The sequence below is a fragment of the Molossus molossus genome, unplaced genomic scaffold (genome assembly GCF_014108415.1).
Source record: "Molossus molossus isolate mMolMol1 unplaced genomic scaffold, mMolMol1.p scaffold_m16_p_27, whole genome shotgun sequence".
NCBI classification, from domain to species: Eukaryota; Metazoa; Chordata; class Mammalia; order Chiroptera; family Molossidae; genus Molossus; species Molossus molossus.
In genome coordinates, this window is record NW_023425363.1 from 93064 (window position 1) to 116853 (window position 23790).

Here is a 23790-nt window from a genome sequence, read left to right on the forward strand (position 1 = left end):
CATTTATTTCTGCTCTGATCTTTACTATTTCCTTCCTTCTTCTTGCTCTGGGGTTTTCTTTTTGTTTGCTTTCTAATTCTTTAAGTTGTGAGGTTAGACAGTCAATTAGGAATTTTTCTTGTTTTTTGAGGTAGGCCTGTAGTGCTATGAACTTCCCTCTCAGAACTGCTTTCACTGCATCCCATAGATTTTGTGTTGTTGTGTGTTCTTTTTCATTGGTTTCCAGGAAGTTTTTAATTTCTTCCTTGATCTCCTCGGTGACCCATTCATTGTTTAATAACATGCTATTTAGCCTCCATGTGTTGAAATGTCTTTGCATGTTCTTGTTGCAATTGATTTCTTGTTTCATGCCATTGTGATCTGAGAAGATGCTTGATATGATTTCAATCTTCTTGAACTTGTAGAGATTTAGTTTGTGTCCTATCATGTGGTCTATCTTTGAGAATGTCCCATGTGCACTTGAGAAGAATGTGTATTCTGTAGTTTTGGGATGTAATTCTCTGTAGATATCTATTAAATCCATTTGGTCTAGTGCTTCATTTAGAGTCTGTTTCCTTGCTAATTTTTTGCCTAGAGGATCTATCCAGTGGTGCCAGTGGGGTGTTGAAGTCCCCTGCTATGATTGTATTGTTGTCGATTTCTCCTTGGAAGTCCTCCAGAAGATTTTTAATATATTTTGGTGCTCCTATATTGGGTGCATATATGTTTATCAAGGTTATATCTTCCTGTTGGATAGATCCTTTCAATATTATGTAGTGGCCGTCTTTGTCTCTAGTTATGGTCTTCATTTTGAAATCTATTTTATCAGATATGAGAATTGCTACCCCAGCTTTTTTTTGCTTTCCATTTGCTTGGAAAATTTTTTTCCATCCCTTCACTTTCATCCTATGTGAGTCTTTTGTTGAGAGGTGGGACTCTTGTAAACAACATATAGATGAGTCATGCTTTCTTATCCAATCAGGTACTCTGTGTCTTTTTATGGGAGCATTCAATCCATTTACATTTAAGGTGATTATTGATATGTACTTATTTATTGCCATTTTTGTTTAGTGTGGTTCTATTTTTCTTCCCATTTCTACTGCTAATTACAGCAGTTCTTTTAACATTTCTTGCAGTGCTGGTTTGGTGCTAATGTATTCCCTTAGCCTTTTTTTTGTCTGGGAAGCTCTTTATTTGATCTTCTATTTTGAATGATAGCCTTGCTGGGTAGAGTAGTCTTGGATTCAGATTCTTGTTTTTCATGACTTTGATTACTTCATGCCATTCTCTTCTGGCCTGTAGTGTTTCTTTTGAGAAGTCAGCTGAGAGCCTTATGGGGTTCCCTTTGTAGGTAACCTGTTGCTTATCTCTTGCTGCTTTTAGGATTCTCTCTTTGTCTTTAATTTGTGGTATTTTAATTACTATGTGTCTTGGTGTGGGCCTGTTTGGGTTCTTCTTACTTGGGACTCTCTGTGCTTCTTGAACTTGAATGCCTTCTTCCTTCACCAAATTAGGGAAGTTTTCTCTCACTATTTTTTTGAATATATTCTCTATCCCTTGCTCATTTTCTTCTTCGGGGACTCCTATGATGCGAATATTATTACGTTTCCAGCTGTCCCATAGTTATCTTAAACTGTCTTCCTGTTTTTTAATAGTTTTTTCCTTTTGTTTTTCTGATTGGTTGATTTTTTCTACCCTGTCTTCTAATTCACTGATCCGGTCCTCAGGTTCCTCTACTCTGCTTTTTAAACCTTCCAATGTGTTTTTCATTTCTGATATATCATTTTTTATCTCTTCTTTTTGGTTTTTAATTTCCAATTGGCTTATTTTCAGTGTCTCTATGTCCTTACTCATGCTGTTCAGCTTCCTCAAGATCATGGCTCTGAATTCTAGCTCTGTTAACATGCCTAATTGCTCCACATTGATCTCATCTTCGGTGGAGGTCTCTTGCTCTTTCATTTGGCTTCTGTTTCTGTGTTTCACCATTTTGGCTATCACTGTGGGCTTTGGAGCCTGTCAAGTTTTCCCTGTGGGTGTTGGTGTTCTGCTGTTTGTGGCTCCCTCTCCTGTGTTTAGATGAGCGAGGGAGGACTCACGTTGAACACCACTGTCAAGTCTTACTTTCCTGGTTAAAGTTGCCAGCCCAGGAAAGGTACTGTTATCCTCTAGATTTTTGCCTGGAGGCTAGCAGTCTAGGTTACTTGATGAGTTTTGGGTTGTCAGTTGATTGAAAAGCTCCCTCAGGTGCTTAGCACAAGGGGATTTCCCGAGGGTGGGGCAGATGCTGGCTGTTAGTGAGCCTCAATTAACACTTCAATGGCCCACAGGGTGGGGTTGGATCTCTTAGGGAGGGGCTGCTGCCTCTCCTCAGAGCCCTGGGAAGGAGCAATGTGGCCACCGTCCTGAGTGGCTGCACTCAGCCAAAGCTCTGAGTGCCCTCCAGATCCCGAGTGTCCCGATACAGCTCCAGTCCAGTCTGCCCTCCCTCTGCCGGAGCCCAAGGGGAGTGCCTGTGGCTGTTTCAGCCTCTGTCCCGGCTCTGAGCTGTGGAGCCGCCTGGGAGTGTAACCCGAGGGTGCTGCTCCCAGCTAAGGCCGCTGCCGAGCTGCCGACCTGCGGACCGTGGGCTCCCAGCCCCCGTCTTGCGCCTTCACAAGTCTACCGGGATGGAGTCAGGGTCCCTCGTTATATGGTCCTCCAAGCTGCTTTTCTGTTGTTTTTTCCCGTCAATTTGTCTGTGTTATAGTTGTAATTCCAGTTTGGTTCTGGGAGACGGTCTGTGTAGCTTCTGTTCACTCCGCCGCCATTTTTTCTCCCACGTCACAGTACTTTTGAGGTGGTGTAGCCTATCCGAACACTCTCTGTTTCCTCTCTCCTCCCTTCCTAAAGTTAAATGGAAAGCATCGGTTACTTATTCAGCGCGTGATTGAAAGATCACTGGCATTTCATCTGTGGGACCGGTTTTCATTTTCTTTAGACATGATCGTTTTCTACAGATTTTGAAACTTGATCGCATCTTTTGTCCATGTACTGTATTTGATAAGTAAAATTGGTAGTCAGGCTTTATTTATGTTTATTTTTTGTGCTGATAAACGAAGGCTCATTCCTCCCTCTTCTCCACAAGCCCCTCTTGAGACGTGATAGAAAGGTTGGGTCTCCTCTTTAGATGTCATTGGGAGATTCAACAACACAGACTTCTGGAAGAATTCCTCGCCCTCCCCACCACCTCACCTAAATACAAGCCCCGGGCCAGTCTCCTTTCCTGGTCTATCAAAGCTATTCTGACTTGCTGAAGGGCCTTTCCGGCGCTTCCCAGAGATTCCAACTGTGTACGTGATAAATGATACATGACCACTTGGGGAGTGTGCTTGTCCTCAGCCTGGACATCTGCACAAGCTGTCATGGTCCCTCTGCCTCTGCCTGGTGTCAACTTCTCTGGGTGCTGTGAGCATGATGCCAAGTCAATGACAGTCACCAACAGGGTGGCTTTTATCTCTAGCTTTGGGGTCACTCCTCTGGTGCCCACTGTGACATGAAGAGGAAACCACACAGGAAAGCACCCCAACCCTCCAACTGCACCTGCTCCTGGGATGGTCTCTGTGTTCAAGGACCCTGGGCGCCCCCAGGTGGTCACAGACTCTCCTGCAGGGAGGTTTGTGTCTGGGCTCACACTGACTTCCCCTCACTGTGTCTCTCGCACAGTAATACACGGCCGTGTCCTCGGCTCTCAGGCTGTTCATTTGCAGATACAGCGTGTTCTTGGAGTTGTCTCTGGAGATGGTGAATCGGCCCTTCACAGCGTCCGCATAGTATGTGCTCCCTCCATCAGTACTAATTTGACCCACCCACTGCAGCCCCTTCCCTGGAGCCTGGCAGACCCAGTGCATCCAGTAGTTACTAAAGGTGAATCCAGAGGCTGCACAGGAGAGTCTCAGAGACCCCCCAGGCTGCACCACGCCTCCCCCAGACTCCACCAGCTGCACCTCACACTGGACACCTGCAAACACAAAGACGTCCTGGTCAGGAAACTGTCACACGTCCACTGTTTCTCTCTCTCATCCACTCTCACACTCAGTGTCTCTTGTTCTCCACAAATTACCTCTTAAAATAGCCACAAGGAAAACCCAGCTGAGCCCAAACTCCATGGTGAGTGGTCTGTGTTCAGTCCTGGTCAGGGAATGGGGTCACCTGGAGATCCTGGGTCTGAGCTCCTGTTCCAGAGCTGCAGGGTGAGGGCTGGGCCTGTTTTAATGGGCAGAGGGGGCCCTATTTGCATGTCCTCCTACTATATAGGGAGCTCTGGGGTTGGAGACCTGCAGAGAGGGCAGTGCCTCAGAGCAGGTGCGAGTGTCCTGGGGGAGAATCGTGGTCATGATAACATTTCAATAACTAAATTGCAATCATAAGGACATTTGGGGCATGTCCAAGTGTCACATCTGGTAACAGTGAGCCCAGCATCTGGCCTGTGCTCCTCCCCACTGGGCCCCATGGCTCCCCTGAACCAACACCAGGACAGAGAGGGACCTGCCCAGTGAGGGTGCAGACCCCTTGTATGTAATGTGAACATGAATGGACTCTGTATTCTAGGGTTACTCACACATCAGGGCTGTATCCATCTGTGGCCTCAGGGTCCTCATGACAGTGGAGAGGGTTGTGCATCATCTGTGAGGTGGATCTCAAACAGCTGAGGTGAGGCAGGTTCACCCAGAACTGTCACATACAACTGAAGTCTGTGCTGGGCCCAGGAGCACTGTCCTGGATCCTCACGGTCCCTGTTCTGTCCACTCTGTCTCAAGGGCCTGCAAACACATTCAGCCCTGATGTGGCTGGTCCTCCCCATCTGAGTGTCAGCAAGTCAGGTGTAACTGTCCCTGCTGCAGATGCCCTGTGGTCACACTTAGCCTCTGTCCTTGTCCCCTCCATGTGCACCCTGGGTCTCTAAGACTGTCCAACACTGGGAATAAGTGCTCTGTGTGTGGCTGTTTGTTGGGAAGACCCAGACCCAGAGCCCTGAGGGGCCGTGGCCTTTGATCTCCTGGCCTTCATCAGGCAAGTGGAAAACAATCAGAATCCCTGTGATCAGTGAGAATGCTCAGACTTAAGGTTAATCCCTCATCTATGAAACAGGCATTTGCCCTCTAAATTCACAGTGAAGCCCTGGCCAGTCTGGTTCAGCAGTTAGAGCATCGGCCTGCGGTCCAGAGAGACCTGGGTTCGGCTCCCGCTAAGGGCACGTACCTCAGTTGCAGTTTGTCCCTTGCCCTGGTTGGGTTGTGCGAGTGGCAACAACTCGATGTGTCCCTTTCACGTCGATGTTTCTATCTCTCTCACTCCTACTCTATCTGAACAAAAGAAGAAAAAAAAAAAGGAAAAATATCCTCGGGTGAGGATTAAAAAAAAAATTCACAGTGAATGCCAGGGTGGTGAGTTGAATTGATCACACAGCTTGGTCCTTCTAATGTGTGTTATTAGAGTTATGACAGTTTATTGTTAAAAGAGGATATCTCTAAAAAAGAGGAAGCACATACCCTGTTCATGGATTGGAAGAATTAACATAATTAAAATGTCCATACTACCCAAAGCAATCTATAGATTCAATGCAATCCCCATCAAAATACCAACGACATATTTCATAGAACTAGAACAAATACTTCAAAAGTTCATATGGAACCAAAAAAGACCCCGAATAGCCACAGCAATCTTGAAAAAGAAGAACAAAGTAGGTGGGATCACAATACCAGATATCAGGTTATACTACAAAGCGACTGTAACCAAAACAGCCTGGTACTGGCACAAGAACAGGCATATAGACCAGTGGAACAGAACTGAAAACACAGAAATGGACCCAAGGAATACGCTCAATTAATATTTGACAAAGGTGGAAAGAGCATACAGTGGAGTAAAGAAAGCCTCTTTAATAAATGGTGTTGGGAAAATTGGACAGCTACATGCAAAAAAATGAAACTAGACCATCAACTTACACCATTCACAAAAATAAACGCAAAATGGATAAAAGACTTAAATGTGACCCGTGAATCCATAAAAATTCTAGAAGAAAATGTAGGCAACAAAATTTCGGACATCATACGGAGCAGAATTTTCACTGATACATCACCTAAGGCAACAGAAATAAAGGAGAAAATGAACACATGGGACTACATCAAACTAAAAAGCTTCTGCACAGCAAAAGAAACAGTCATCAAAATGGAAAGGCAACCCACTGTATGGGAGAACATCATTGCCAATGATGTACCAGATAAGGGGTTAATTTCCAATATATATAGAGTGCTCATACAACTCCACAAAAGGAAGACAAAGAACCCAATTAAAAAATGGGCAGAGGAGATGAATAGACACCTCTCCAAACAGGACATACAAATGGCCAAGAGACATATGAAGAAATGCTCAACATCACTAATCATCAGAGAGATGCAAATTAAAACAACAATGAGGTATCACCTCACACCTGTCAGAATGGCCGCCATCAACAAATCATCAAACAACAAGTGTTGGCGAGGGTGTGGAGAAAAGAGGACTCTAATACACTGCTGGTGGGAATGCAGACTGGTGCAGCCACTATGGAAAACAATATGGTGCTACCTCAAAAAATTAAAAATTGAACTTCCATTTGATCCAGTGATCCCACTGCTGGGAATATACCCTAAGAAGCCTGAAACACCAATCAGGAAGTATATATGTACCCCCATGTTCATAGCAGCACTATTTACAATAGCTGGGATCTGGAGACAGCCCAAGTGTCCACCAGTAGACGAATGGATAAAAATGCTGTGGTACATATACACAATGGAGTACTATGCAGCGGTAAGAAAGAAAGACCTCTTATCCTTTGAGACGACATGGAGAGACCTGGAAAGTATTATCCTAAGTGAAAGAAGCCAAGCAGAAAAAGACAAATACCACATGATCTCACTTATATACGGAATATAATGAACATAACAGTCTGAGGAATACAGTAGACCCAGACACATGGAAGTAGGGCACAGACTGGCATCCCTCAGAAGAGGGGATGGGGGGTGGGCGGGTGGGAAGAGATAAACCACAGAACTTATATGCATGTATGCATGACCAATGGACATGGACAACTAAGCCGGGTACAGGGTGGAGGGGGGTGCGGTGGGGAGGTGCCAATGAGGTAAAAAGGTAAAATATCTGTAACAAAAAAATAAATAAAAATTCATAAAAAAAAAAAGAGGATATCTCTGGGTTTTCATAGCGTTTAGATAACGGAATGTCCTATCTTCCTGTAATAAACGTGTTTGCAGAGCATGGAGGTAAAGCCTGGACAGCAGACGTGCCTGGAACCCACCTCCTTCTGGGGGACGGGTGAGCTCAGTGTGTCCTGACTCCCCAGGGTCCTGAGAGCACGTTTTCCTTCAAAGCCCACAGAGGACCAGAGACTCCTCATCGCCTCCCCTCATCCAGCCTGGGTGTCGGGTCCCTTCCCGCAGGAGCTCTATGGACCCTGCTGTTCACAGGACGTCCCCTCCTCATTCTTTTCGTCCACGGACCCCGCCCTCTGCTCCTTGGCTGTGAACCCCAGGGTCTCTGCTGCACCACAAGGGATCCCTGTGTCCCTCTTCTGTGGTGATGCCCCCACTGCAAGAGCCTTGAACAAAATCTTTCTTTAAAATATAGCGACTGTCAGAGAACTTTCCACCAGGATAAAAGTGAGATATTTAAGGTTCTCCAGGCAGGTTACTGGTAAACTCACTCAGGACACATCCTGGGACAGGATTGTGGAGGTGGCAGTGCCCCCTGGTGGTTGCTTTGAGCCTCAAAGGTTGACGATGCTGAGTCTGAACCAGCTTCCTGAGACAAGGCAGGGGAGTCACCCACAAGGGAGTCCTTCCTGGCATTTTGAAACGGTGGCTCCCCCAGATCTTGCTTCTCACTGGTACTCAGCTGAGTCTCTGCAAGGTCACCTGTGCCTCAGGGCTGCCACCTAGAGGAGAACCTGAGAACAGAGCCCTCCTCAGTGCCAGGGGCATGATGGGAGTCAACTGGAACCGGACCTGACTCTGGGCCTCACTGGGGAAATGCTGCCTGGGTGCAGGAAGGGGGGACGAACCAACACGGAGCCCACACGTCCAGGGTGCTTGTTTCATCAGGTTCTGACTTGCCTGGTTGTTCACCGAGTTCACGTTTTCTGTCCTCACTTTCCTCTGAAATAGCCACAGCTGTTTCCCAGGGTCCTGAAGACACTGTGCTGAGAGGGGCAGGAGCACGAGTCCTTTGTGAGCTGGTTTTGTACCTGACATCTCTCCTGAATCCACTCTCTAGTCCTATCAGTTTTCTGGTGCAGTGTTTAGGGTTTTTGATATACAAGATGTGTCCTATGTATATAGATAAAGATAAAGAGACACTTTAACTTGCTTCTTTCTGATTTACACATTTTATAATTTTTCTTGCCTACTTATTCTGACAAAAACTCCAGTTCTGTTGAATAGAAATACTCACAGGGGTGCCCTTGTGTGGGTCAGAATTCAGTGATGATGCATTTGGGGTCAGTGTATAAATTACAGTTTCTTTCAGACCATATGTTTATTTCATATGCCAACAAAAAAATGATGTAAAACCATATTATCCTATGTAGAATTCATAAAGTGTGTTAGCACTGAGAATGCCCCTCCCTGACCTCCAGCTCCAGGGGCACAAGGAACAGGTCCCAGGCGCTGCTCTCTGGAATCCCCCGCGGTTTGTGCTGCAGACACAGCTGTGCACGACCCCTAGACCATGGCTCATGAGGTGGTGACAGTAAGGCAGGGCCATTGCTTGAAGACACACGTGTTGTCTGATGGACAGTTTTGGCTCAGAAAATTCCTGACTGACCTGTTGCGTGTCCTGAAATGCAGGGAGGGCTAAGCAAGGTCCACCTTTCTTGACAGACATTGCTTGTGTGCTGACAGTTTCCCGATGCTCACCAACCCCTCTGTACATTTTCTTCCTCCATAAGTGATACACTACATGTCTGCAAGTCAGAATGCTCCTAATAATATCATAAATCTCCAAATGCAGAACCAGCAGCATAGCCTCAGAAAGAAAGGTCTAGAGAGACTCTTGTAGAAACTGTTATCTGGAGAGAAAGCCCAGAGCCTCAGAGGAAACAGCCATTAACACCACCTGCACCTGCTCTTGGGCTGCAACACAGAGTCCGTGAGTCCTGCACGCCCCCTGGTGTTCAGAGTGCACCCTGCAGCCCCTCCTTCTTGTCTCCCTCTGGAGGTTTGTGTCTGGGCTCACACTGACTTCCCCTCACTGTGTTTCTCGCACAGTAATACACGGCCGTGTCCTCGGTGGTCACAGAGCTCAGCTGCAGGGAGAACTGGTTCTTGGACGTGTCAGCAGTGATGGAGATGCGGCCCTGGAAGGCTGGGTTGTACCGTGTGCTCCCAGTCCAGCACCCCATCCACTCCAGCCCCTTCCCTGGTTTCTGGCGGATCCAGTTCCAGTAGTAACTACTGGTGACTGAGCCCCCAGAGACAGCGCAGGTGAGGGAGAGGGTCTGCGAGGGCTTCACCAGTCCTGGGCCCGACTCCTGCAGCTGCACCTGGGACAGGACACCTGGGGACAAGGAGCATCAGGCCCTGTCAGTCACGTGCAGTCACAACCACCCCACAGACCCCTGTCTGACCTCTGAGACCCTCACCTTGGGGGGCTGTCACCAGGCACAGGAGAAGACCCAGCAGTCTCATCTTCTAGACCAGGGCTCTGCCTTCCCCAGAGACCTCAGCCCTGTGTGAGGAGAGAGCTGTGAGCCTCCCCAGCCCAGGGGAGGATTTACCCTGGAGCTTGGGGAGAAATTTGCATGTGGGGCAGCCTGTTCCTTATAAGTGGGGGACTGAGGTCAGGCTGCCCTGGTCCTTCTGGGCCCCTCTGTGGGCATCTCTGCTCATGAACTCACTGACCATGCAAGTCAGGGATAGGGGGTCAGCTGGTACTTGAGACCTATTGGAGTCGGGTTACTGTACGTGCTCATCAGTAATAAATGTTGGACTAGATGAGTAGGTTATATTTTTAGTTTCTTATGCATCTTTCACTTAGATTTAAAGGGACTGCTTTGTTCCAGGTAGTTTATTAAACCCAGCTCTCTAATATTTACAGAATTTCAAAGTTTATTCTAAATAAGTGTATTGTTTAAACATAATTTAAGAAACACAAATAATGTCTATTTCAATCTGAAAATCAAAATATAAAGGACATTCATTGTCAATATCTTGTTAGTTCAATTTATGTTGTTACTTATATCCAAAGCACTATATCCCAGGAACATTTTATTGAGACTCCCTTGATGCTTTTTTAATTTTAATTTTTACTTTTTGTTAAAATGATATTTCTTACAAGTTCTGAGTAACACTGTGCTACATGCCTTTATTTAGTTTAATGCTAAAAAACTTTTCTTACAATCTTTGCTAAACACTTTCAGAGCTAAGTAGTGTCAGACCTGGTTATCACTTGGATGGGAGACTCGTGATTCTTGATGTTGAAAATTGGGTAATTGTGCCTTTGAGTCCCTCCTCAAACTCTTCCTTTCACCAAGCCTAGGAAATATTGCACAGACCTCACACAAATTATATCAGACATATTAATATTTTATATGGAGAAATTATTGAAAATAAAGTACTACTTATTCATGTGTACAACTCAGAATATTTCATATGTGGAAATTGTAAAGGCAGCAGATTAATGGACTGATGTTTTCAGTCAAATATTTTCACTGATGTTGGGGTCAGAGGGAGACAATTGAAGCAGGTTCCCAGCACAGAGATGCTCATAGGAAAGGGAAATTCAACCCTGAGAGGAACCGTCACTTCCAGCCTCACTGTGCCCCTGGGGATGGTCCCAGTGGTCAGAGGTGCTGGGCTCTCCCACAGAACATACAACATCCTTAATGAATAATAAACACGTTCTCCCATCAGACATGTGATTTGAAAATACATTATTTCTGTGTAGCTTGTCTTTTCATTCCCTAAATGAAATATTTAGTGGAAGATATTTTTAATTTTAACAATGTTCAATTCAGCACTCTTTTTTTTAATGGGTCCTTTTTAAATGCTTTATTTAACAACTCCATTGCCCATGGTTGGAGAAACCCTGATATGAACACAGTGGGCACAAAACCCAATAGAGAAATGATGGCTGGGATCCTTAATATTACTGAAATCTGTTTGCTGTGTCCTCTGACCAGGAGACCAACTTTCAATGGCTTGAAGCCCAGATTAATTTTAAAGATTAATTCACTTGATTGAACTTTACATTGTGAATTTTATTACAGTACGTATCACAGACAAGTAGGCTCACCCCTGAAAATTACATCATGTAGACGTCAGGCAGACAAGGAAGGAACCTCAAAGGACGTGAGGAAGATGCTGAGCAGAGATGACAGAGACAGGATCCCAGAGGTTATTTCACGAGGATGAAAGTGACCAGGAGGACGAAGGTGCAGAGAGGTCGTGAGAGGGAGACATGAGGAGATGAACTGGAGCTGACGTCGGGAAAGTGAATGTCCCAGTGAGAGCCCTGCATGGAGCTGTGTGTGCAGGACTCACATGGGACAGTGAGAGAGCGAGGCCCTGGCGAGTGTGGGGACCTGGGGGATGGACTCTCAGTGTGTGTAGACGGTGACACCTGGGTGGGCGGGGTGTTCTCCAGGGCAGGTGCTCAGATGACCATCACTCAGGGATGCTGGGACCAGGACTGTGGGGTGACAGTGACCCCTAGTGGTGACTCTGAGCCATGCAGGCTGCAGGACCCTAGGGACTGAACCAGCTGCCTCTCCACCCACCAAGACCAGGGGAGGGAAGAGCTCACCTTTAAGGTCAGGCTTCTCCTCTCTGAGGAGAGACACGAGGACTCGGACAATGAGGGTATTTTCTATCAGCTGCTCCATACTCATTGGTGACACATGTAGGAGTATCTCCGGTCAATTTGGTATTTTTAACAATTTTGAGGAAAGTACTAGAATGATAGTTTAAAAAGTGTTAGAGAATAGAAAGACACACCTGAACATATAGCTGTTAAAGAGGTGTAGCCCTGGTCTGGTGGTCAGTTGGCTGGGTGGTCATCCTGTACAATGAAAGGCTGTGGGTTCAATTCTTACCCAGGGCACATACCTACAGTATCGTTGTGATCCCTGGTCGGAGACCCTGTGTGAGGCAACAGACTGCTGTTTCTCTATCCCTGTCTCCCCTCTGTTCTCTAAGATCAATAAGCATATTCTCAATGAGGAATACAGAAAGAAATGTGTAAATAAATAACTGCAGTAGGTGTAATATTTTTTCAATGACACGTTCTTTGCAACACAAACACACCCAAACCCACACATTGATGATTTTTCATGGCAATGAACCCCAATTTCCCCTCCCCCCTGTACCCAGCACATGGGCAGTGCCCCCACTGACTGAACCTCGTGTGTGAGCTGCTCTGAGAAACAGCACAAAAGTAAACATGATTGACGTGCAGACTGGAGAGGGCCCGCCCCTGAGGGTTCCTGTCCTCCCAGCACTGGGACCTGCAGAGGCCGCAGTGAGCAGGTCCTGGCCTGTCCTGGGAAGGCTCAGGTGTGGAGGACCCGTGGAAAGGACTTGATGAAGACACAAAGTGCAGATTCATGAGACAGTAATAGAGGAAATGAATTGCAGAAGCTGAGGGGTCAGTGAGGACGAGAGCTGTGAGGAGGCCGTGCAGAGTGAGACAGAGCAAGACGGGGTCTCTCTGCTGACCTGATATTTGTCTTTTGTGGTTGGTCTGTAATGAACCAGTAACTGAACTGACAGTTGTAGTTTGAGTGGATTTACCAAAATCCAGAACAACCCTTTCAAATGTGAGAACTCAGAGTTCTCTTCATTTCAAATACACAGTCCTGACTTTCTCCAGCTTCTTAAGTTCCATCTATAGCTATGATATTAGCTATTTCTGTGTTTCCATAAGAGTATTTTTTTTTTATCCTCACCCGAGGACATTTTTTTCCATTTTTTGTTCAGATACAGTGTGAGGAATAGAGAGGAAAAGAGAGAGAGAGAAAGAAACATCGACGTGAAAGGGACACATAGAGTGGCTGCCACCCTCACGACCAACCAGGGCCGGGGACAAACTGCAACCGAGATACATGGCCTTAGCAGGAACCAAACCTGGGTCTCTCTGGACCGCAGGCTGACGCTCTAACATCTGAGACAAACAGGCCAGGGCCTTAAGAGTATTTCCAAGGTGAATTCACCTCTTAATCCTGTTCTGTCATGTTGGGCTCACAGATATCGCCTGTATATCTAGGTTGTGGTCACTGTGGGCATGGGGATGACCAGCCCACCCAGCCTGTTAGAAGACTTTCATCTGCTCCATTCACCCTCGGGCTTGTCCATCACTGTGATCTGCAGCTGGTGGGGCCACCTGGACGACTGGTTACTGGTGCCCTGGGGTCAGCTGCCTGCTGGATGAGCACATGAAACAGGTCGACCTGAAGCAGGGCCCAGGAGACCTGCAATCATAACTGATAACATAACGACCCTGAGGAGGGGATTTAAACACAGGCCTCAGACTCAGGGATACACACTCAAATCGCATGTTTGGTAAAGGACTAGTGTCATGAAAACACAAAGCACATTTGCAACGAAAGAGAACAAAAACAACCTCAGGCAGTCCTCTGAGCAGACACCTGCTCAACTGGTGCAGACGCTTAGAAACCAGCAGGTGTTTCCCCAGGTGTGGAACAGGACTCGCACAGGACCAGCCACACAGCTGCTAGTGTGTGTGCAGCAGACACATCGGTCTGGAAGGGAGACTGGGCTCCCATGACCACTGCAGCCCCACTCAGTGTGGCCAAGGCTTGGGAGCCTGTGAATGTCCCCAGTGGATGAGAGGATCAGTGTGTTACATGTGCACCATAGAGACTTACTGCTCAGCCTTAAATCACAGGGAAACCCTGCACACACCCCAGCCTGGATGACACTAGAGGACACTGTGCTCTGTGAAATAAAGCCGTCAGGGAAAGGCAGATAGTGTCTGATTCCACCTACACTGGGGACTGAATTAGGTTTCCTTCCAGCAGAGTGTGGAGGGGCCCAGGCCTGGGTGTGGTGAAGGCTCTGGCAGGAGATGATAGTGGAGGGTCGGCCGCCCTGGAGTCCTGCGCTGACGGAGAACAAAGACGGAGGCAGCTGGAGGAGACACTGTGTCAGGACACAGTCAGCCCTGGTCCTGGACCCTGTGCATCCACAGGAGCCTGGGTGTGTCTGCCTCAGTGTGTGGAGCCATCCACCCTCAGGGCCCTGTGGACAATGAGGGGACATTCAGTCCCCATGGAGTGTAGCTTTCCCCTGGGAATGGGGAGAAGGAGACAGAGCCCAGCAAACCCCTGTGGTCCTAGGGGGCTGTGTGAACACCCAGGACATGCCCCTGTGTGATCTCTGAGACTGGATCCTCCACTCTGAGTCATCACTGAGATCCTCCTGTGTTGAGGTGTGATTCAGTTGAGTGTTATTTTCATTGCTGAGTAGTATTCCATTAACGGATGTTCCCTAGTTTGCTTATTTGTAAAACTAGAATGATTTTTGGGTTGTTTGTAGCTTTTAGCACAATGATGCTATAAATATTTGGATATATTTTTGTGTTAAAATAAGGATTTCTTGTTTTAGACCAAACACTCCAGGTGGGAACCCTGAGATACATGTTCAGTATATATTTTATTTAATAAGGAACTGTGATTCACTATGTGAAGAAAGAATAACAGGACACAGAGGGACCTGGAGAAGGACAGGAGCCCAGTCACTGCCGACATGTCATCTGCACACACAGTGTCACCTCCTCACTTGTCCGCAGTGAGAATATGAGAAGTTAGAGCCACAGAGAAAAAGTGAGAATCATCCTGGATGCAGCTGAGAGGAAACCCCTGCTCCCAACAGGAAGCCCCTCCTTCCCCCTCACTCTGCACCTGCTCCTGGGCTGTTCTCTGTGTTTCCTGAGCGCCCCCTGGTGTCCTGAGCGCGCCCTGCAGCTGCGCCCGCCAGTCCCCTCAGGAGGTGTGTGTCTGGGCTCACACTGACTTCCCCTCACTGTGTCTCACACAGTAATACACGGCCGTGTCCTCAGATTTCAGGTTGGTCATTTTAAGAGAGACTGTGCTCGTAGGGTTGTCCCTGGAGATTGTGAATCTTCCTTGAACGGATGGCGCGTACCACTGTTTATCTCCAGATGGTTGGCTCACTTGTGCCACCCACTCCAGCCCCTTCCCTGGAGCCTGGCGGACCCAGTCCATGCTGTAGTCAGTGAAGGTGAATCCAGAGGCTTTGCAGGAGAGGCTCAGGGACCCCGCGGGCTGCACCAAGCCTCCCCCAGACTCCACCAGCTGGACTTGGCACAGGACACCTGCAAACAGAGGAACAGACTGAGAACTGTCCCTGCAGCGCGGTCCCCGCTGAGCCCGAGCCTGGGGACGCACCTTTGACAGCGATGAGAAGGGAGGCCCAGAGGAGTGCGGACCCCATGGTGTGGACACAGGACGGGCTGACCCCCGAGGTTCCTCTCTTGGATCTGCAGGGACAGGGACTGGGCAGGTTTTCATGAGCAGGGCCGGGTCCTCATTTGAATTCCTTTCCCCTGTGGCCCTGTCTGAGCTTCCCACCAGGGCTCCTCCCTCCCTGCCTTGCATTTGGGGAGGGTGGGGGACAGGATGCCTGGGCCTGGACCCAGGGGCCCTCTGCTGGTCTGAACATTCTAGTATTTGTCTGTGAACAGTGACAGACACCTAGACCAGGATGGAAGTGGGATATTTAAGGTTCTTCAGGCAGGTTGCATCTAAACCCACTCAGGACGTGTCCAGGGACAGGATTGTGGAGACGACAGTGCCCCCTGGTGGTTGTTCTGAGCTACACAGGCTGACGACACTGGGTCTGCACCAGCTTCCTGAGACTAGGCAGGGGTGTCTGCCACAGGGGAGTCCTTCCTGGCATTTTGAAATGGTGGCAGCCCCAGTCCTGCTTCTTTCTTGTACACAGCTGAGTCTCTGCAAGGACACCTGGACCTCAGGGCTGCCACCTTGGGGAAAACCTGAGGAACAGAACCCTCCTCAGTGCCAGGGGCACAGACCTCTGGTGCCAGGGCCTCAGCTTGCACGTGGGAGGTGCTGTGACCTGCCTGACTGCACACTCACTCACTCCAGAGTGTCCACTGTGTGACACACGAGAGCCTCTTTTAACTTGGTAGAGATATTTTCTGTCATTTGTGGGAACTTTCATGACTGTCGGCAGCAGAGCTGCAGAGGGGGGTGAGCACAGGCACAGACTCACCGAGCACAGAGGGCAGCTCCCTGCCCAGGAGCCGGTCCCTTCACTGCAGCCCTGAGACCCTGTGTCTCTGACTCTAGGACTGAGCCCGAGACCACAGGAGAAGGTCGTAGTGGAGAGGACAGCACAGCTCCATCCTCACCTCTGCATTGATTTTGATCTATTTGTTCTAGACCCTGAAAAGTAATTTCCTATATTTTTCATCAACAAAGACTTGAATGCTAAGTAGTACACCCTGGTGTTCCACAGTATGTCTTGGATATAATGAGTTATAAACTCTACCTCCCTGGATGTAGGTTGTGGAAGATCCACCAGAAGCTGGAAGATGCAGCCCAACAACAAAAAAATCTGGGCCCTTTGCTGAGAACCTGAAAACGTGGGCTGAGCTGTTCCCGGGCAGCAGAGCTGAGAGACAGGAACTGACATCCAGAGCCAGGTGAGTCCGTTCTCATCATGGGACCCTGGCCTGGGTTTGTCCATGTGTGCACAGGTCAGTCCTGGCCAGACGGAAAGGTGAGCCTGGATGGAGAAAGTTTCATTTTCTTGTTCACGTAGAAGAAAATGCACGAGGTGTGCATATGTTTATGTGGTTGGGAAGGTGGCTCAGGTGTGCTCATCCCCAGGAAAGCAGGATGTAGGTCTACTGGGGAGAATGAGCTGTGACATTGTCGATATTCACAACTGAAGAGGGAACTAGATCTTGTGACAGTGACAGTGGGTAGACCCTGTGGGGAAATCACAAGTGGTCACATAAGAAAAGACAGGTGAAGATATAAATTTGATGCCTTTGAGCGTCACCAGTAATGAACTCACAAAGGTGAAGCAACCCTCACGACCAGAGAAAGAATTAAAAGGATGTTCATGTTTAGGAGACGGAAGTTCCCTCTGACACTGTTTCCCCTACACAGGGTTCAGAGGATAAACTGAGAACAGAGTGTGACCCTTGAGCCAGTGGACCAGTGTTGGGGGACAGTGGGTGTCTGTGTGGGTCACGGGAAGCAGAAGCATGAACTACAGAGGAGCAGGGGCAGCAGTGGGCAGGGATGTGAGGCCAGCTGTGAGGGACACCTGGCTTCCCCGGGACACCTGGTTTCAGGACTGGCTCCATCCTGATGGTTATCTTCATTCCCCCCTGCCCCATGGATCTCAGTTCCCACACCCCACATGAGACCAACTCTCTGCTCAGTCCCCACAGCTCTGCCCATCAGGCCCTGCAGGAACCACCCTCTCCACCTGCATCTGCATCTCTGGTTCGACCCTCGTGGATATTCTTTACTGTGTAAGTCGTCACGTGTTAGAATTCAGGCTTCTGCTCCTGGGGTGGTTCTTGTTTTTCACACTTTTTAGTGATCTATGCCCCTCCCACATGGAGATTTGTTTCTGGGTTTACAGTGACTTCCCTCACGGTGTCTCTCACACAGTAACACATGGCTGTTGTCTTGACTCTCAGGCTGCTCATTTGCAGATACAACATGTTCTTGGTGTTGTCTCTGGAGATGGTGAATCTGCCCTTCACAGAGTCTGTATAGTATGTGTTACTTCCATGACTATAAATTTGATTTATCCACACCGGCCCCTTCCATGGAACCTGAAGGACCAAGTTTATCTACCAGCTATTGCAGGTGAATCCAGAGGCTGCACAGGAGAGTCTCAGAGACCCCCCCAGGCTGCACCAGGGCTCCCCCAGACTCCACCAGCTGCACCTCACACTGGACACCTGCAAACACAAAGACGTCCTGGTCAGGAAACTGTCACACGTCCTCTGTTATACAGACAAACACTAGCATGTTCAGACCAGCAGAGTGCCTTTGGGTCCAGGCCCAGATATCCTGTCCCCCCGCCCTTCGCAAATGCAAGGCAGGGAGGGAGGAGCCCGGGTGGGCAGCTCAGACAGGTCCACAGGGGAAAGACATGCAAATGAGGACCCGGCCCTGCTCATGAAAACCTGCCCAGCCCCTGTCCCTGCAGATCCCGGAGAGGAGCCTCTGGGTCAGCCCGTCCTGTGTCCACACCATGGGGTCCGCACTCCTCTGGGCCTCCCTGCTCATCGCTGTCAAAGGTGTGTCCCTGGGTTCGGGCTCAGCGGGGACCGCGCTGCAGGGACAGTTCTCAGTCTGTTTCTCTGTTTGCAGGTGTCCTGTGCCAAGTCCAGTTGGTGGAGTCTGGGGGAGGCTTGGTGCAGCCCGCGGGGTCCCTGAGCCTCTCCTGCAAAGCCTCTGGATTCACCTTCACTGACTACAGCATGGACTGGGTCCGCCAGGCTCCAGGGACGAGGCTGGAAAGGGTGGCCGGAGTGAGCCAACCAACGGGGAAAGAACAGTGGTACGCGCCATCCGTTCAAGGAAGATTCACAATCTCCAGGGACAACCCTACGAGCACAGTCTCTCTTAAAATGACCAACCTGAAATCTGAGGACACGGCCGTGTATTACTGTGCGAGACACAGTGAGGGGAAGTCAGTGTGAGCCCAGACACAAACCTCCTGAGGGGACAGGAGGGCGGGGCTGCAGGGCGCGCTCAGGACACCAGGGGGCGCTCAGGACCCACAGACCACAAAGAGCAGCCCAGGAGCAGGTGCAGAGTGAGGGGGAAGGAGGGGCTTCCTGTTGGGAGCAGGGGTTTCTCTCAGCTGCATCCAGGATGGTTCTCGCTTTTTCTCTGTGGCTCTAACTTCTCATATTCTCACTGCAGACAAGTGAGGAGGTGACACTGTGTGTGCAGATGACATGTCGGCAGTGACTGGGCTTCTCTCCTTCTCCAGGTCCCTCTGTGTCCTGTTATTCTTTCTTCACATAGTGAATCACAGTTCCTTATTTAATTAAAAATACACTTAACATGTATCTCAGGGTTCCCACTTGGAGTTTTTGGTCCAAAACAAGGAACCCTTATTTTAACACAAAATATATCCAAATATTCACAGCATCATTGTGCTAAAAGCTACAAACAACCAAAAAATCATTCTAGTTTTACAAATAAGCAAACTAGGGAACATCTATCAATAGAATACTACTCAGCAATAAAAATAACCATCAACTGATCCACACCTCAGCACAGGAGGATCTCAGTGATGACTCAGAGTGAAGGATCCAGTCTCAGAGATCACACAGGGGTGTGTCCTGGGTGTTCACACAGCCCCCTAGGACCACAGGGGTTTGCTGGGCTCTGTCTCCCTCTCCCCATTCCCAGGGGAAAGCTCCACTCCATGGGGACTGAATGTTCCCTCATTGTCCACAGGGCCCTGAGGGTGGACGGCTCCACACACTGAGGCAGACACACCCAGGCTCCTGTGGATGCACAGGGCCCAGGACCAGGGCTGACGGTGTCCTGACACAGTGTCTCCTCCAGCTGCCTCCATCTTTCCTTCTTGGACATGTCCCAAACGTCCCCAGAATTCTGGATTTACTTATTAAAATGTTATCATGACCACGATTCTCCCCCAGGACACTCACACCTGCTCTGAGGCACTGCCCTCTCTCAGGTCTCCAACCCCAGAGCTCCCTATATAGTAGGATGACATGCAAATATTGCCCCCTAGGCTCATAAAACCCAACACAGACCTGACCCTGCAACTCTGGGACTAGAGCCCAGACCCGGGATCTACAGGTAGACACATAGACCAGGATGGAAGTGGGATATTTAAGGTTCTCCAGGCAGGTTGCACATAAACCCACTCAGGACACGTCCTGGGACAGGACTGTGGAGACGACAGTGCCTCCTGGTGGTTGTTCTGAGCGGCACAGGCTGACGACGCTGGGTCTGCACCAGCTTCCTGAGACAAGGCAGGGGTGTCTGCCACAGGGAAGTCCTTCCTGGCATTTTGAAATGGTGGCAGCCCCAGTCCTGCTTCTTCCTTGTACTCAGCTGAGTCTCTGCAAGGACACCTGGACCTCAGGGCTGCCACCTACAGGAAAAACTGAGGAACAGAACCCTCCTCAGTGCCAGGGGCACAGGCCTCTGCTGCCAGGGCCTCAGCTTGCACGTGTGAGGTGCTGTGACCTGCCTGGTTGCACCTCACACACTCCAGAGTGTCCACCGTGTGACACACCAGAGCCTCTTTAACTCAGTGGAGATGTTTTCTGACATTTGTGGGAACCTCCGTGACTGTGGGCAGTAGAGCTGCAGAGGGGGGTGAGCACAGGCACAGACTCACCGAGCACAGAGGGCAGCTCCCTGCCCAGGAGCCGGTCCCTTCACTGCAGCCCTGAGACCCTGTGTCTCTGACTCTAGGACTGAGCCCGAGACCACAGGAGTAAGTCACAGTGGAGAGGACAGCACAGCTCCATCCTCCTCGATCTGGGAGAAGCAGACAGGGCCCCACCTCTTTGTGCTCCTGTCTGAAAAGATGTAGAGGGGAGATGGCAGTGATCACTGTGTATGCAAACTCCATGAAAGGCAGCGGCTCTGTCAGATGTGACCATCTCTGTTATTATATCATTCCCCACGTGGGGGCAGAGGGGGCTCTGAGGCCTCCCCTCTGACTGCACAAGGAACACCTGCTCTGCTCCAGGCCTCACCTGTCACACCTGTGTGAGGGGACAGGTCACCACCATCAAGCCTGTGTCCTCACCTCTGCATTGATATTGATCTATTTGTTCTAGACTCTGAAAAGTCATTTCCTATATTTTTCATCAACAAAGACTTTAATGCTAAGTAGTACACCCTGATGTTTCATAGTATGTCTCGAATGAAATAACTTATAAATTCTACCTTCCTGGATGCAGGTCGTGGAAGAGCCACCAGAAGCTGGATGATGCAGCCCAACAACAACAGAAACATCTGGGCCCTTTGCTGAGAACCTGAAAATGTGGGCTGAGCTGTTCCAGGGCAGCAGAGCTGAGAGGCAGGAACTGACATTTAGGGTCAGGTTAGTCTGTTCTCATGATGAAACCCTGGTCCCTGGGTTTGTCCATGTGTGCACAGGTCAGTCCTGGCCAGATGTTAATGTGAGCCTGGATGGACAAAGTTCCATTTTGTCGTTCACGTAGAAGAAAATGCAAGAGGTGTACATGTGTTTATGTGGTTGGGGAAGGTTGCTCAGGTGTACTCATCCCCAGGAAAGCAGGATTTAGGTCTACTGAAGAGAATGAGCTGTGATGTTGTGGAGATTCACAACTGAAGACGGAACTAGATCTCATGACAGTGATAAAGGTTAGATCCTGTGGGGAAATCACAAGTGGTCACATAAGAAAAGACAGGTGAAGATATAAATTTGATGCCTTTGAGAGTCACCACTAATGAACTCACAAATTTGAAAAAACCCTCACGACCAGAGAAATAATTTAAAGAATGTTTTTGTTCAGGGGACAGAAAGTTCCCTCTGACACTGTTTTTTCTGCACAGTATTCAGAGGATAAACTGAGAACAGATGTGACACTAGAGATAGTGGACCAGTGTTGGGAGACAGTGGGCATCTGTGTGGGTCACTGGGAAGCAGAAGCATGAACTACAGAGAAGCAGACAGGGCTCCCGGGTCCGAGTCCTTCAGGAAGTTTGGAGCTTAATGTGCAGCAGCTGCACGGCCTATTTTGTGGGGTTTGTTCTCTAGACTCTGCTGGGACCAGTTTCAGTCATTAAAGATAGAGAAGAACCTCAGTCAAAACTACAATGATGTGTTGAACTTGTAGGTAGAGATTTGTGAATAATAAGTTTAGGTCATGAGAATGTTGTTATTGGAAACCTGATGTCTGCATGTGACCATTGGGAAGGCTGTCACCATGCCTGTACATGATGGGAGTCAACAGGGACAGGGACCTGATTCCAGGATGCTAGGAGGCGATCCCACCTGATCATGGTCTATCATAGTTGGGGAAATGCTACCTTGGTGCATAAACGGGGGGTTATCCAAGATGGAGGACGCACACGGTCAGGGTTCTGGTTTCTTCAGGATCTGATCTTTCTCGTTGTTTGTCCAGTTGACGTTTTCTTTCCTCTGAAATAAGCACACTCATTTCCTAGGGGCATGAAGACATCTTGTTGAGAGTGTGCTGGAGCCCAAGTCATTTGTGTAAAGAATGTGTACCTTACATCTTTCCTGAATCCACTTTTACTTCTATTAGTTTTCTGGTGCAGTGTTTAGGGTTTTCTATATAAAATATCACATTATTGGCATACTCATAGAAAGAAACATTTTAACTTTTTTTTTTTCATTTAGACACTTTTAGTTCTTTTTCTTGTGTAATTATTGTGACAAAAACTTCCAGTTCTCTTGAATAGAAATAATCATTGGGGTGCCCTTGTGTTGGTCCTAATGTAAGAAGAACAGCTTTGACATTTTCTCTGTGCACCATGATATCAATTGTTGGCTTCTCAAATGTGCCATTTTTTATGTTGAGGAGGACGCCTTGAATAACAAATTTATATAGATATAATCATGAAATAATTTTGAATTTTTAAAATGTTATTTCTTCTTTACATCTATTTATATGATAACGTGGTTTTGTCCTTAATACTGTGAATGAGGTGTAGCACATTTACTAATTTACAAACATTGAACCATCCTTGCATTGTAGGATGCTATCCCACTAATCCATGGTCAGTGGTCCTTTCAATTTTCTATTGAGTTTCCTAGTTTATTTTTGAGGAGTTTTGCAGTTCTGTACATCATGGTTATGGTATGTCATTTTCTTCCTTTTTTTCTTTTTTTGTCCTTATTTGGGTTTGGTATGAGTGTAATGGTCATCTCAATAAAAGTCTCTGGACGTGTTCCTTGTTCTTTCTACTCTAGGAAGAGTGTGGGGTGGATTGACTGAGAAGGCATTAACTGTTCTTTCAGTTTCAGTAGAATTCACCCCCGAATCTGTAAAACGTGGGCTTTACTTTGTTAGGGCATATGACTTCTGCTTCAATTATTATTTTAAATTAATATCAATTTACCAACTTTGAGGTCAAATTCCTAATTTAAGGTCAAATTAACTGACTGAGAAATACAGTGTTGACCTTCCCAGGCTGTGGACAGCACATTGGAGTTCCCACAGCACACACGTGGAGCTGAGCAGTGACAGGCTCACAGGCTCCTAATTCTGCATCCCTCAGGGGGATCCGAGCTGCATGGACTGACAAGGGAGCAGCTCGGGGTCCCTGCCAGGGAAACACCTGTCTCTACAAACTGCAGCCAGGGGCTGGTCTCTGCAGGTCTGAGGTGGTGGGACCAGCTCCCACCTGAAACTCCGCAGTCAAATCCGTGTCTGCTCTTCCACCTGAAGAAGAGAGGAATTTGGTGAAGAAAGGAGCAAAGTTCTTCACCTCAAGATTTCTGTGCATGGAGAGAAAGCAATGGAAATGGGAACAAGTCTTCCCACACCACATGTAACCATTCTTCTGTGCAAGGTCACTCTGAGCCAGGACACCCTCAGAATTCAGTGATTACATATTTGGCATCAGTGTATAAATTACAGTTTCTTTCAGACCATATGTTTATTTCATATGTCAGCAAAAAAATAATATAAAACAATATTATTTTTTGCAGAATTCAAAAAGTGCGTTAGCTCTGAGAATGCCCCTCCCTGACCTCCAGCTCC

The 23790-nt window shown here is 48.1% G+C and overlaps 4 gene segments (V, D, J or C); 1 reads left to right on the forward strand and 3 right to left on the reverse strand.

The window, feature by feature from the left end:
* Positions 1–3405: 3405 nt before the first annotated feature.
* Positions 3406–4203, reverse strand: LOC118641213. The segment is given in 3 exon segments: positions 3406–3421; positions 3559–3976; positions 4079–4203. Coding segments are annotated over 3 exon segments (480 nt in total).
* A 4975-nt stretch (positions 4204–9178) lies between these two features.
* On the reverse strand, positions 9179–9741 carry LOC118641214. The segment is given in 2 exon segments: positions 9179–9561; positions 9647–9741. Coding segments are annotated over 2 exon segments (429 nt in total).
* A 5284-nt stretch (positions 9742–15025) lies between these two features.
* On the reverse strand, positions 15026–15507 carry LOC118641215. The segment is given in 2 exon segments: positions 15026–15357; positions 15431–15507. Coding segments are annotated over 2 exon segments (378 nt in total).
* A 2749-nt stretch (positions 15508–18256) lies between these two features.
* Positions 18257–18738, forward strand: LOC118641216. The segment is given in 2 exon segments: positions 18257–18333; positions 18407–18738. Coding segments are annotated over 2 exon segments (378 nt in total).
* Positions 18739–23790: the final 5052 nt, after the last annotated feature.